This window comes from Embiotoca jacksoni, unplaced genomic scaffold (genome assembly GCF_022577435.1).
Source record: "Embiotoca jacksoni isolate LCO1_2020_lvr unplaced genomic scaffold, fEmbJac1.0.p SCAF_13, whole genome shotgun sequence".
Taxonomy (NCBI): domain Eukaryota; kingdom Metazoa; phylum Chordata; class Actinopteri; family Embiotocidae; genus Embiotoca; species Embiotoca jacksoni.
The window spans coordinates 1,165,802-1,181,108 of record NW_027185263.1 but is presented as its reverse complement, the minus strand read 5'-3'; the positions used below and the strand labels follow the sequence as shown (position 1 = coordinate 1,181,108).

General features: G+C 43.4%; 1 protein-coding gene across 5 annotated transcripts in view; it reads left to right on the top strand.

Moving 5' to 3' along the window:
* The first annotated feature begins 10,579 nt into the window (after positions 1 to 10,579).
* zbtb16a (zinc finger and BTB domain containing 16a) overlaps positions 10,580 to 15,307 on the top strand; it is a 130,814-nt gene continuing 126,086 nt past the window's right edge. Inside the window, exons 1-3 of one of the 5 annotated variants that reach the window (XM_069145840.1) lie at positions 10,580 to 10,773; positions 12,351 to 12,475; positions 13,834 to 15,160. In XM_069145840.1, coding sequence (XP_069001941.1) covers positions 13,923 to 15,160 — 1,238 coding nt within the window. In that variant the 5' untranslated portion in view covers positions 10,580 to 10,773; positions 12,351 to 12,475; positions 13,834 to 13,922. Of the gene's footprint in view, positions 10,774 to 11,207; positions 11,568 to 12,350; positions 12,542 to 13,833; positions 15,161 to 15,307 lie in introns of those variants that run through there. The other 4 variants (XM_069145837.1, XM_069145838.1, XM_069145842.1 and 1 more) reach the window with 4 other exon arrangements.

Below are 15,307 nucleotides of genomic sequence, written 5' to 3'. Positions count from 1 at the left end.
GTTCATGAGGCGTATGACACTGGAATAACTCTAAACTGAAGAAATACTTCAGTCAGGTCAAGAGCAGTCATTGACTGTGAATGTGTTTGGTAGCAACAGATATTAAAACACATCTCTTTGACTTGTTTTGAAGAAGTGCGAAGTTTTTTCTTTTTTTTCTTTAAATGTCGGATTTTTCAGACCCTAACCTTCCTTAGACTTCCCTTTCCTATCCGGCTCCATTCACTGTACTGTACGTCTTCTTCATTTGACTTAAAAATAAATAAATAAAAAAGCCTTTCAGTTTTCTAATTTGCGGAAGCGTCTGTCTGCTATTACTGAAAATACAACACCTTGGAGTGGCAAACAGAGTATAATCACCTCATTTCAGTGGAAGGCTTTTGCTGTGAGGTAGTCCTAGTGGTGCATTGATTGCAGCTTAACACTTAATCATGACAGAGCTAGATGTTCTACCATTTTATATTTCATTACAAAATGTTATGCTGCGGGCTGTACATTTGAAATTGAACGAACCAAAAACGAACCAAAAACCCAGCAGACTCCGGCAGAAGAGGCGTAGCATGATGTCGAAGAATATCGATGAGAGGCCGTTCACACATATCAGCTGATTTGATCCAAATAAAGGGATGTGTATCAATGTGGCATCTTTGCCTCATGAAACGTATAAGTATCATGTGTTTTAGGAAAATAAAACAATGTGGAAACCCGCGTCGTTGTGATTGGGAAAAACAAACCAAAGTGGACGTAGCTTCACTTCGAAAAATGAGGCCGATGCAGAAGTGCCTTCAGCTGCAATACCAGCGAGTGCCACTAGAGGTCGGCTCCAAAAAGCCTCCGGCTCCATAGACTCCCATTCAACTTCTCTCATCAAATCCAAAGTGAATAAAATGTGTCCATCAGTTATCTCGGTGTTGTTAGCTAAAGTCACTCCTTCTTATTAGTTTTCTGGAGGTCCATCTGAAAATAATCCCTCATTCATTAGAAAAGAAGATTCAAGAAGACCTGTTTTTGGGGGCGTGTCTGTTTGATTGACAGGCCTGTGGTGCAGTCAGGTTACAGCTATCGGTGGGCGGGACGTAGTATCGTCAGGTTTCCTATCAGATCGGTCAGATCCACCGCTGGCTCCTCCCCCAGCTCGTCCAAATATGGTCACTTCCTGCTCCAAACCGCTCCGAACTAGCAAAGATGGTGACGGACAGAATCTGAACTGGAGGATTCATAACGGCCGTTCAACAAACCAACAGGTGACGTTTCTTTTGGCTGTCGCTTGGTTAGGGTTCAGGAAAAAACACATGGTTATGATCAGGAAATAAAACTCCCAAAGAAAACGTCTGTGTTTTTATATTTACTCTCACTGGCCAGAAGGGGGAGACACAGACTCTGGGTAGCACACTAAACAATCAAAGTGGAGGCTGTTGTTTATACTAATAAAGAGTTTAGTCCTTTTTCCTTTTATAAAAATATAATTAAGCTGATGGATTTGTGCTATTTTTCTTTGATCAGTAACGCTGTGTTTCACCGCACTGACTCCATCTCTTGGATTACTACACATCGTATTTCTGGGCAAAGTAGCTACTATTTACAAAGCCGTACATTGAACCTAATACAACAATATACCAATCACTGGACCTACGTTTGAATCTTTTTTCCTTTTGTCTCACTAGCTGTCTCTTTTCTCTTTATTGCCTGTCTTTTTACATCTATCTCTCCACCCACCATTTCTCAATTGAGTCCTTCTCTTACTCATTACAGTGATGTGAGATTAATTTAAGTACACGGACTGAACACTAAACGCGTCTTTTTCTGGGCTTTTTGGCCCTTCCAGGATGTCCATGCAATCTCCTCTGAAAGGAAAGAGGCTATTAAGCAGCGCTTAAAGAAAGGATGGAGGGAATCAAACCGAGGGCAATTGAACACAGGTAGACAAACAAATTCACACAGTGACACTTTGAAGAAATTGAGGTGTGTATATGTGTGTGTGTGTGTGTGTGTGTGTGTGTGTGTGTGTGTCTGTCTGCAATAGAGGTGTTTTTTAGTCCCTTTTTCAAGTATTTAACAAATATTGAAGGTATTGTTGCAGTTTTAGTGGAAATAGTGGTGTCGTACAACGTTTCTGCTTCATTAGAGAACCAAAAAGATAAAATAGACTGCGGATGAAGTCCTAAATCAAAAACTGCATGTACTATTTCGAAGCCAACATGTGGCAGATACCCTTGTATGTACTGTATAAGTAGGCTGGCAGGAAGATAAATAGCCACTTTAGTTATAGAAATGAACCAGATGCTTCAATTTGTTGCAAACAGGGATGACTGATTTGAAAATAATCACATTGAAATGTCCAAAACAGGAAAAATGAATCCCCTGAGAATTCTGAATGTGTTCAATTCAATCATATTTCCACATTGCATTAATATGTGATAAAAAAAAAAAAAAAAATCTATTTTCTGCAGAGTGTAGAATTCATTGTAGTGCAGCTGTAAATGCACACAGAAAACATTGCAAACTGTTTGTGGCTCACATTCTGGCTTTTTGGAGAAAACCCCTAGTGGCCCTCAGTGGTATTGCAGCTGAACACTTCTTCACTGCTCTCATTTTTCAGACCTGGAAGCTACATCCACTTTTATTTTTACTGGGTTTGTGGTCTTATCGTAGAAATTAGGAATATTTTACATTAGTTTTAAACCCAGTCGTAAGAGACTGCACTTCGCAAAAGCATTACTAAATTTATTTCCCATCGATTCAACATATTTAGCCTTCTATCTTTAACCCTTTGTAGATGTTGCATCTATAAAGGCCCACGTACTTCCCACAGGCTCGTAACGAATGTGAAGCCTCTGTAAGCGGATTCCCTGAACATGTACAATGAAATCCCTCTGATTCATTTGGTCAATGTCTGACTCATCCACTCTCACTGTACGCTGCACGAGGACCACCTGAGGCATGGGAGCCCATTGATCTCCTGTCAGACTGTAAGTGGGGCTCTCTTCCCTCCTCCCATCGCCACTTCTCTGTTGTGATTTCTCCAACCAAGGAGATCAGCTGACATTGGTGAAGAGTGTAAATGGGTTCAAATATGTTAATTATTAATGAGAAAATTACCCCGCCAAAGTCCATGTGGGGTTTTGTGTTTGTCTGCGTGGGTTTGTGCCAGACTCCTTTTTTCTGTGTATCACCTGTCCAAACCAGAATAGAATCAGACCTTGAAGCTTCGCTATAGAGCTGAGAATTTAATTTCATATGTGAGGGATGATCACTAAACAATAGCTGAGAGATAGCCTTATCAGTGTTCATTTAGCAAATAAGGATAATCCAGTAAAAAACAAAAAGAGAGATGAGCAGGCTGCGTAGCCGCAGACATTTAAGTCCATGAAAATACAAAAAGCTTGAAGATAAATGAGCGTCTCTCTGCCCTCTGCCTTCCTTGTCTCTTCTAATGCCTTTCTTCTTTTTGTTGCTCTTATTTCCTTGTTTTGTTCTGAATAATCTGCAGTCATGGCTGAAAGCTTAAAGCAAGAATGAATCATCAAGTTAATGTTGCCTTCGCCTGAAAAAAACAGCCGTGACAGTTCGTCACACGTATACATACCGACTGGGTTTTATTTGTGCTTTTGGTTTTAACAGCGTGGCTGCCTGCGACGCCACATCATAAATTTCTTCAATAACATGGCTGCAACATCACAAGGGCACATCCATCATTTCAGTGTAGAAGCTACAAATGACCCAAAGTCTCGTTGCAAGGATAAAGTCACTTATTCCAGCGGAGTTCATTCAATCAATTGTAGTTTTTTGTTTTTTTTTACGCTGCTCGTCTTTCAGTTTTTGTTTGTTTTGATGTTTTCCTTCATGTTAATACCCCGAAAATATATTATGAACTGTGCAATAATCATAAGCACTAGATAGATAGACAGACAGACAGACAGACAGACAGACAGACAGATAGATAGATGCAATAAAACTGACAAAATAAAATAGATAGTAAAATATTAGCATATAATATTATACTATAAAATAGTGCAACAGTCAGCAGCAGTGCATATAGGATAAATAAATCACATAAATCACAGTTTCACTGTTTTCATACTATTAAAAAATAGACGATTGAGTAATTCCATTTGATGCAACTTTATACTTCTCGTCCAACAAATCTCAGAGGTAAACATTGTACTTTTTACTCCATTACATTTGTCTGACTACTGTTCAGATTCTGGTGATTTAGATTTAGAATATTTCTGAAAAACTAAAGTACTAGATGTTCCTTTATGTGCTGGCAAAATTCTCCTACTTTTGAAGATAATAGACTATTTTAAAACCCACTTAGATTCACAGGAAAATGTCTTGTTTTTCTGATCTTGTCGACTTCTTGTAGACACGCAGAAACGACCCATTAGGCACAAACTTAAATAACTACAGCAGTATAATGCACAATAATTCAATATTAATCAAAAAAAGTAACAATAAAAGACTTCCAGGGAGCATTTACTGGTACTAGTAATACTTTAAAAGTTTGCTGACAATACTTGCAGACTTTTACTTAAGTGACATCTTGGACTTTTGACTTTAACTTGTAGTCTCTCAGTGTGTTATTGGTACTTTAACTGAAGTAAAAGACCTGAATGCTGGTAATAATCACTTTTATTTTCTTTGTTAGGTGTAAAGTTCACTAAAGTTACCCTCAGATGATCATTTATTATTGTCTCTTCATCCTTGCAATAATTTTCCTTTCACCACGGCCAGCGGTGCGTCTTAGTTGGGGCAGTGATTGCAGAGATTGAGGTGCTCTTCACCTTAAAACTGACCAAACACGCCCGGTTTGTGAGGCTGCCATTCTTTCGCCATTCAAGACAAGAGAAGTATTGATCTGGAGGATTCTCTTGAGCGCTGTAGTTTGTCCTCTGAGGGTGCAACTGAAGGCCTGGAATGGAGAAGTAAACAGGCCCTCGGTAAATAAAACACCTAGGTCAACACCGCCACTTCACCTATTAACCTGCAGCAGGTTCAGCCATTCTCTATGAGCGTGGAAGTGGGCAAACCCGTAACTCTGTCAACACTAAACGCTTCACTCAGAGGTCACAGAGGTTTGAACTGAGCTCAGTTCGGATGGACGAAGCACTGATAGCAGATTTTGTTTCCCTACCACTTTATTGTCGTCCCCCTTTTCCATCTTCTAACTGCAACTTTCCTCCGATTTTGTAGAACTTTTAGTGAAAGATTTATTGCCTGAACCGTTATGAGCACTTTAGATGTGTTCGATAGTTTGTCAGTCAAACTCGGATTCCAACTGAGTGATTTTTGGCTTTGCTCCTGAACACATGGCGACCAAAAAAAAATACCTCCCAACCAAATCCAGCACTAAGGTCAAAGGTGAGTGTCAAGGGTCAGAGAGGCGTGGCCTCGGTGCCGGAGACGCCCCCCAAGTTTACACAAGTGTAAAAAGAGTCCATTCAGTGTGGCTGCATGGGCAGAGTTTCACAAAGGTCCACTGTGTGGGGCCTATAGCCCCTACTCACACACACACACACACACACACACACACACACACACACACACACACACACACACACACACACACACACACACACACACACACACACACACACACACACACACACCTCCTCCAAGCGCCATGCCTGCACAGGACTCAGACAATGGGGGGTTTCTGGTCAGCAGAGCTGCACACATCTTAACCTAAAATATGTTCCTACTTTACAGAACTATTACAAATAGTTTGTTTGTGATTCACACCAGACTGGAGCCATGAATTCATTCTCTTTTTTTCAAGCAACAATTTTTTAAATAGAATAAATTAAAGAACAGTTTAAACATGAACAGTACAGTCATGACATATATATATATATTTGTGATGAACTTTATTAGAACTAGTCGGTGCAAATAAGAGATTATCCAATTATTAGTTAACACAAAGAACGTAAAGGATTATTCTTTCACTATTGTATATTTTATTACTGTTCACAAATGTCATTTAAAAAAAAAAAAACCTTTCAAACCAATAATGCTGTAAAGAAGGTGTAACTTCAAACCTGTGGATGTCTTTAACAACCGGTCACATAAGTCTGATTTTACTAAGAGCTCAATAATTTGTGCGTATTAGTTTTTAGCAAATATTGTTCAGACAGCAGTAAATTGTGCCTTTTTAAGGGACTATTTATCAGTGGTGAAGTGAAGTTGGTGCTCTCGTGGTTATTTACAGCAGCAGGAAGGTGTTTGTTAGCCTGGTGTTAAAATCTCAGCGTTCAGTCTAGCAGAACCAGGCTCAGCGTGTGTGGGACTGACCTGAAATGAATGGCAGGACCTGTGTTCATGGTAATGAGTTCAAATAAGGCACACGTCACCCACTGCAAAGGTGTGGCCCATGTGTTTTTAAATATTTCATACACATAATATTTAATGTGTTTTTTTGGACAACAACAGAGCTCTGTGGCACAGATTAATTAAATGTGTCAGGATTTGGCTGCGTAGACAAAACCTGTTAGAAGGATCAGCCTTGTTCCAGTGGTTTGGTGACTGTCTGAAAAATAGAAAAGGCGACTCACATAAATATGTTTGATAGTTACGTTGGTCCACAGCCTAAAACATATTAGTGTCAGAGTAACGGCTCTATAATTGTGAGGCGATTACATTTTTTGAGACTGGGTTAATAAAGAGAAGTCAGTGTCGGGAGGATGTTGGATGAATCAAAACGGGACTTTCATCCTGGAAACTTCAGTTTGAGTCCATGAGAAATCAAAAAGTAACATTTTATTTTTACAAACATAAGTGAAAACGTCAATCATGTATTTAATTGACGTAAAGCACATAACTGAATTTATGTTCATTATGTTACTTAAATTTTGTATTTGAATCCAAACCATTATCATTTCCCAAACTTAACCACATCATTTTGGTGCATAAACCCGTCGGGCACGTTGTGCGTACGACTGAGCAACTTTTCATTTCTAGGACGTCAAATTCTGCCGATATATCACAGCCAGAGAGCAGCAATTTCTGCATTTCTTTGCAGTCGATCAGCCTCTTTCTGCACAGGAAAAATATATTAAAACTGTGGGAATGTAAAGGAAACACATGCATCCCACTGTAGATACCTGAATCAGCAACGACCTGCTGTTAACTCACCGACAGTTAATGGTCCCATTTTAAACCCAAACTTTCCTCCAGGCAGCCCGTCATTGTCTAACTCTGGGTATTATTTTAAAGTGCAGCGATGATCTGGTTTTTATAATTTAGCCCTCATCTTCCTCTCCCTCAGTAAAACGGTGGATTATTGCCAGATTAAGGGAGTGCCTTTTTCTTTATCCCCGGGTAAGCCGGCACAGCACGCAGCTCAGAGGTAATGAAGCACTCTGTGATCCGGGCCTGGATGAATCTAAAAATTCCCAGAGCACCACTGTATTTTAAAGGAAATTAGATTTTCCCTGGAAGCCCCCTTCGAACCTATGCTTTCCATTCTGAAACAGCCATAAACTGTGACAACCTGGTGCAAGAGCTGCCGACCTGTTGCAGTTTCCAAAATTAAATAAGAAGACAGATAAGACTTTTGAATTGGAGCAATTTTTTGGAAATGTTTTGCTTTCGTGTGAAGTGAAAACTCAAACAGTGAAACATAAATCTAAAACGGCTTAGAAACTGAAGAGAGACCGGGAATAAAACAGGATAATTTATACTGCTTCCTAATTTAATTGAATTTACACATATTTTTTATTGTGACACCAAAATCCTTGATTTTTCTGACTTTTAAAATATAGTTGATTAAAACAATTAATGAGACTCGAAGCCTCTCGTTCACACTTTCACCAGCGAGCTGCTCAACCACGACGAAAAGGGAATTTAGACACAATCTGACAAGCAATTTATATATTGTTGTGGAGCCGTTACAGTCCAACAGTCTGTCCAAACTTAGAAACACAAAAACGGTCCACACATCCAAACTAAGAATGAGCTGCATCAGGATGACCAATGCAAAGTAAAAGATGGATTTTTTTCATAAAAATATTCAGGCTCTCCTTAAAAATAGTCACTGCTCGCCTGACATAAAAACAAAAAAAAAGCCAAATTTAACCTCTTTATCTCACTGAATGCTTTGGATACGAGACACATTTTCTTCTCTGTAAGTATGAATGTTAATATTTCCTCCTCAGCGCGCCACCCGTGGGTGCTGTCAGCCTCTGAGTGAAGGAACGTGCTGAGTGATCTGTTGCAGACGCCGACTGACCCCCGGTCTCCCTCAGAAACTCGACGCTGACCCGACTTGTCCGTCGCTTGCATTTTATCAGCCTCCGTCGGTGGAGTGTTGATGTGAGCCCGAGGCGCGAAGGTGACTAAACTCATCATCCTGGAATGACGAGACCCCCTCAGCCTTTCTGCAGTCCTGCTCTAAAAGCTCCTTATTTAAGGAACTCTGCCACCTTTAGGAGGATCTATTTGAACCTGCTGGGTTTTTAGTGTTCAAGCTCAATATGTGTTTCATAGTGTTTCATCCAAGCAGCAGCCATCAGTGATGTCATCGTTGGTTTGTGAACGTTATGAATCCTCCATTTCAGATTCTGTCCGGCGCCATTTTTGCTAGTTCGGAGCGGTTTGGAGCAGGAAGTGACCATATTTGGACGAGCTGGGGGAGGAGCCAGAGGTGGATCTGACCGATCTGATCGGAAACCTGACGATACTACGTCCCGCCCACCGATAGCTGTAACCTGACTGCACCACAGGCCTGTCAATCAAACAGACACGCCCCCAAAAACAGGTCTTCTTGAATCTTCTTTTCTAATGAATGAGGGATTATTTTCAGATGGACCTCCAGAAAACTAATAAGAAGGAGTGACTTTAGCTAACAACACCGAGATAACTGATGGACACATTTTATTCACTTTGGATTTGATGAGAGAAGTTGAATGGGAGTCTATGGAGCCGGAGGCTTTTTGGAGCCGACCTCTAGTGGCACTCGCTGGTATTGCAGCTGAAGACACTTCTGCATCGGAACCATTTTTCCAACCTGGAAGCTACAAACACTTTTATATCCAGTCTGTGGTTTCATTTGATCTAATCTGCAAACTGTAAGATTTATGTGAACATTTTTTTTAGGAAATACAACCAAAGTCTTTTAAATACATCAACTAAAAACCGTAAAATGTCTGTTCAAAATCGTGTCCTTGATATTGAGATATTTCAGTGGTTATACTTTAAAACCTTCAGCTGCTGCCGTGAGATTAAAAATTACTTCGATTACCAAATCTAATAGGAAAAGGGAGTTCATAAGATATTGATTTACATACACATTATGTCCAAATTCTTTAAGAAAGTAAGAGCACACAAGGAGCACTTAAAGGCAACATAACAACAGAAGTAAAATATGGTGAACTCAAACAAAGGGTAATTATCATTAAGACCCAAAACATCACTTATGTTTATGTCCAGAAAAGCTCTAAAAGTATGCTTTTACTACAAAAGATGGACAATGATGAGGTGAGGCGTCCACTTCTTCACGGGTTATTGGTCAACGGAGAGAAAGAGAAGCAGAATTAAAGCAGTCGGAGGCTCGTAATGCACCGAGAAACCATCTCACTGCATTTATCATTGAGGATGTTTTTTTAAAAACTTTTTTTTTTTAATATAAAACAAGAGAAGACGTAACTCGTGGTTCTCAGTGGAGACTCGTGTGTTTCATGGTCTTCTTTAAATGAGGCTCAGGATGTTAAAACAAGACTTTTGATTCTAGAAATCAGAAGAAGATCTTTAAACATAAAAATTAGGATAAAATCTGATGTCTTCGGTTTCCTTAAAACTTTGTTGGCACATTGAAATTTGCAGCTCTTACAACTGACGGTCATGTCTGCATGTTGTCGTCATGTATGACTATGTAGCATGTTTCATGCTCCTTGCATGCACCTGATGCAGCGCTGCCAGGTGCTCATGATCCTAAACTTTAGTTTGGTTTAACATGTTGTGAATAATATAAAACCTTACTGGTCTAAACAACTTCTTTCCAGGATTTATTCAGCATTATATTGTATTATTTATAAATAATAATGCCAACAGCATTTAGTGGGTTGAATTGAGACAGAAATCGTTTATTTAAAGAGTTTGCAAAGAGAAAGAGGAACATTACAGGAAGTGAGATGCATTCAAATCAGAACAACAAAGAACAAAAAATCTAAATAACAACAACAACAAAAAAGTTGAACCTTTTTCCATTTAATGTCCACCTGTTTTTGAATATTAATATGAATGTTATATCTTAAGCGTGGATGGATCCACTGCATTGTTCCTCCCAGCTGACCTTACATTCACATCTGTGCAGCCACTAAAACCGACCGTATCCTGTGAATGAAAATGTTCTCCTTCTTGATGTGTCCCCCCCTTCATGGCCGTCATGCAGACCCCTGATGTCAGCTGCTGGCTGCATTTCTTTGAGGACCACTGGAAGCTGTGCGCGCGTCCAAACAGCTGGAGGGAGCGTGCAGCGTCGCTCACCTTTCACTCCAGCATACAGTACCACAGCCAGCCGTTTGACACGAGACAGCCCCCTAGGTGTCTCACTTTCTCAGTGTTTGTGCGGGGCTGGAGCGCAGCGCCGGCTGCCCGCCCGCCTGCCTGCTGCTCGTCTGGCTGACTGGCTGCGTTGACGTCAGCGCCGTGTTGATTTGCTAAGGCGAGGGAAGAAAGGAGTTAGTGCGTGTCGAGAGAGCGGGTACTGCGAACTGCCTTACTATGCTGTAGCCCCAATCCCCCTTCACTTATACGGAATCAAAACGTGCAACTTAGGTGAGTACCCGTTCCGGGCTTAAACGACAGCTGCAGGTTTCCCCGGCGACAAGTGCCAGACCCGCCACTCTTCACGCGTCCGCCACTGTTTTCTCGGCGTACTTTCATTCACCATATGGATGTTTTGGTGCGTTTTTACAGCGCTGTGGATTCGCTCTCGCTTGTCCCCGTTCAACCTCACGCCGAAGTTAACAGCAAACGCGACTTTGGCACGCAAGTTGGACCCGCGCACCGGAGTTCTGGCTCAAAACAAGTGTTTACCTGATTGCGCTGCAAGGTGTTGAAGTTTGCATTAAGGCACGGTAGCCTGTTGTAGAGATGTTAAGGTTGACGTAGCCCCCCCCCCCCCTCCCCTCCCCTCTCCTCTCTCTCTCTCTCTCTCTCTCTCTCTCTCCCTCGGTCTGGTTAGTATTCTGGAGATCGCAGGCAGTAGGACGTGAGGTCTGGCCGTTTCACCGGGAGCCAGACAGCACATGACGCCTCGGCTGCGTGCGACTTTCACCGGAGAAACAGCGTTCGCTCGTTTTTTTGTTGTTGTTGATGGAAATTAACGCAATTTTTTGCAGACAGCGACCGTCTTGCCCGTCCTTGTGTCTCCAGACGCACCAGTGGGGCTTATTTAGCCGTGATGACATCATGACGAGGACGGGAGACACTCGTCTTTAAAGACACGAAACAAACCACCAAAAAACAGTCCAGCCAGCAGCGCAGCCAGTCAGACTACAAATTGATTGACCGGCAACTACATGTTTGATTGGCTCACAATAATCGGCTTGCACGCGCAGCGCACTGAGGTGGGGAACCGGTAACAGATGCAATGGCAAATTGATTTGTTATCGAGTCTGTCTGATCTCTCTCTCACCCCTCCACCCCCCTTTCACTCCTTAATCCTTCAGGTAGCTTTCTCCACATCACACCTCTTTCTCTGTAAACTGCTCCACGGCGGTGTTGGACTATTTCACAAACAAAGTCCACCTGTGCGTGGACCAGAATCGTCTCCTGGCTGCTGTCTCGTCTCCTGTGAATCATACTTTTTTTTTTTTGTCTCTGATTGTCCCCCCCCTCTCTGTTTCCATCTTGCTCCCTCCACGTTTGTGTGTCAGTGTGGCTCATGGTGTGGAATATTGAGCGCTGTTTATTCCTGTTGTGGCTGCCTCGTCAAGGCGCTGTGGCAGACAACTCGTGATCGGATTGATTATGCTGCCTTTTCCCTGTGAAGTCGGCCCTAATGTGGTTATTGTCAGCGATCCATATTTTCCTCCGGGGAGGGAAACATCTCCGCCGGCTTAATGTACTTAATGTAGTGCGTGATGTTTTGCATAATGCAAATAACGCTGTGTATAATTTGTCTGGTGCGACTCGATATTAAGGCTGTCTAGACGCACGCGGGTCTGTCCTTTTTAAAAAAAAAAACAACATTATGATTAATAGAGAGCAGACAAAAGTCCCCAAACAGCAACTTCAGCCACCGCTCGGTTGGTGACCCACAGAGCGCAACAAGCATTGATCATTTACGGGGCCATAAATCGGCGCTATATTGGCACACCTGTAATAAAGATAATGTGTTTTTTTTTTAGGCATGACCTCTGCTGACTGAGAGGAGAACCTGAGGTTTCATCATCTCCTACTTTCCATATCGATTCTGTCAATGCGCCGACAACACGAACCCGTCCGGGATTCTTATTTTCAGCGCAAACAAAAGGTGCCAGCATCACCTCCACCGCGTGCACCTTCTCATTTCAGGCTCGTGCGACTGCAGCTTTCTGAAGTAAGCTGACATTAATGATGTTATTTAAGATGTCTAATAGTTGGTGGGCTGATGATATTTCCTCTATTTTTGTAAGACACCGTGTGTTTGTCATGGAGGGAAGGAAAAGAAACTTCTCTTTTTATGGTGGATTTAAAAAAAAAAAAAAAAAAAAAACCTGGATATGAAATTGATTCTGAATATAAGAAAATAAGTTTTTAATGATTCAGAAATTCTCAACAAAATACAAAATGTGTCATAAATCTGATGTATTGGCTAAAATGTAGTTAAAACTGGAGCTCATGTGGTACATGGGTCAATGGAAGTGTGCTTGGCTGGCAGTTATTTATTCATTCTCTGTTATTTAAATTACGTGCAGCTGCAATGCTGTTTATTTTATTGGAAGAAGGAATAAGCAGCACATTTCCACGTTGAGCTGAATACCAGGACTCACAGAGATGCCCATTGTAGGAGGGGTCAAACTTTATTTAATTTCAGGATTTCAGTGGAGGTCAAAGTGTGCTATGAAGGTGGAGCAACATGTTGTCCTGTTACCTGAAACACCAGCTGTCGCAGAGGCTCACGGTTCATCTGGGATTTCTCGGCGTTGGGAGCAGAGCACAGTTGTGTGCTCTCGCCTCATCCTTTGCTTTCCTTTTTCCACCCATTTTCTGGCCGCTGCTCTCGACTCCCGTCTGTGATGAGAATACTGAGTAAGATGCTATTTAATTTCAGAAAAAAGGCTGCTGGCGCTCTTTGTGAGCCCAAAGCGGCGGTGAAAAACCCCTCAGTTCACACTTTATTTTCACCCGGTGTTCATCCCCATCAGATAACCCGCCCCCCCCCCCCCCATGAATGAAGACGTCTTTTTTTTTTAACCCGTAACATATGTCGGAGCTGGTTGGTATGCAGGATGAGCCTGTTGGACGGCTGGCAAATCGTCTCCCTTCAGAAATCTACAGTCAATAGTCTCCGCTGATTTGGAGAACAATGCCACTGCACACTGTTTACCATCTCTGCGGGATGTTTGCAATTTGAGGCCCCGACGGCGTCACACTTGCCATTTGCAGAATAAATAGTTGTATACTTGAAATACATTTATTGACGAATTGATTAAGGAACAGGCGTCTGTGAAAGATGGAAATTGGGACAATCTGAGCATTTTGTTTTAGCATCCTTTTCCTTCTTGGTTTGCACTTGTTGGATTTGAATGCTTTTCCTACTCTCAACATTTTTGCTGTTGCATCAGAAGGTACCGGTGGTGATTTTTTTTCCTCCTTCTGTGCCCCCCCCCCCCCCCCCCCCCCCCACAGGTTTCATCTTGTTTACAAAGACAGCTAAAACCACTGCTGAGCGGGGAAGGCGAGCCTCATGAGTCGCCCTCGTGGATCGCATCGACAAAATGGATTTAACTAAAATGGGTATGATCCAGCTCCAGAACCCCAACCACCCCACCGCCCTCCTGCACAAGGCCAACCAGATGCGTCTGGCCGGGACTCTGTGCGACGTGGTCATCATGGTGGACAGCCAGGAGTTCCACGCCCACCGGACCGTGCTCGCCTGCACCAGCAAAATGTTCGAGATCCTCTTCCACCGCAGCAGCCAGCATTACACCTTGGACTTTCTCTCACCAAAGACTTTTCAGCAGATTTTGGAGTATGCTTACACTGCCACTCTCCAGGCCAAGGTGGAGGACCTGGATGACCTTCTGTACGCGGCCGAGATCCTGGAGATCGAGTACTTGGAGGAGCAATGCCTCAAGATCCTGGAGACCATCCAGTCCTCGGACGAGAACGACGTGGAGGTCAACGCCAACGACGGGAGCACGGAGGAGGACGACGAGCGCAAAGGCCACAACGGAGCCAAGAACTCCAAAAAGCATTCCATGGAGAGTCCCTTTCTGTCAGGTACCCAGCAGGTCTCCACCATGGCGGGCATGGTCGACCAGAGTCCCTCCGTCTCCACCTCCTTCGGCGTCTCCGCCCTGAGTCCCACCAAAGCCGCCGTGGACAGCCTGATGAGCATCGGCCAGTCTCTGCTGCAGCAGGGCTTCGGCGGCGAACAACTCCTCCACGGCAACGCCCACCACCTGATGACCGAGATCAAGACCGAGATGATGCAAGTGGACATGGGCGGCAACGGCCACGAGAGCCCGCAGAACATGGAGTCCAGCGCCTCCAGCAACGGAGAGCGCAGCGGGGAAGACAGGAACCGAGACGGTCCCGGAACGCCGACCAGGAGCAGCGTGATAACCAGCGCCCGCGAGCTGCACTACGTCCGCGACGAAGGCATGGGCGACCCGCAAGTCGACGTCAGCCAGATGGGGCTGGAAGCCATGGCCGGGATGACGGAGAAGCACCTGGCCTCGCTCTACTCCCTACCCGTCAATCACAAATCGGACGCCATGATGTCCATGCCGGCCTCCATGGCCTCCGCTCTCCCCATGTCCCCGGCCCTGGCCATGTCCATGGACTTCAGTGCCTACGGGGGACTCCTGCCGCAGAGCTTCATCCAGAGAGAGTTCTTCAGCAAGCTCGGGGAGCTGGCGGCGGGCATGAAACCGGACGGCAGGAGCCAGCACGAGCGGTGCAACGTCTGCGGTGCAGAGCTGCCAGATAACGAAGCCGTGGAGCAGCACAGGTAAGACCAGTTTTCTCTCCATTAGCCGCTCGCTAGCTGTTGTGTTTTGGAAAATTTGGGGGTTTAAGCGTGGATCAGTTGGTATTTGGTGCCGCAGAAACACCAACAACCTTCCTTCTATTCATATTAATTGCATGATTGCTGTTG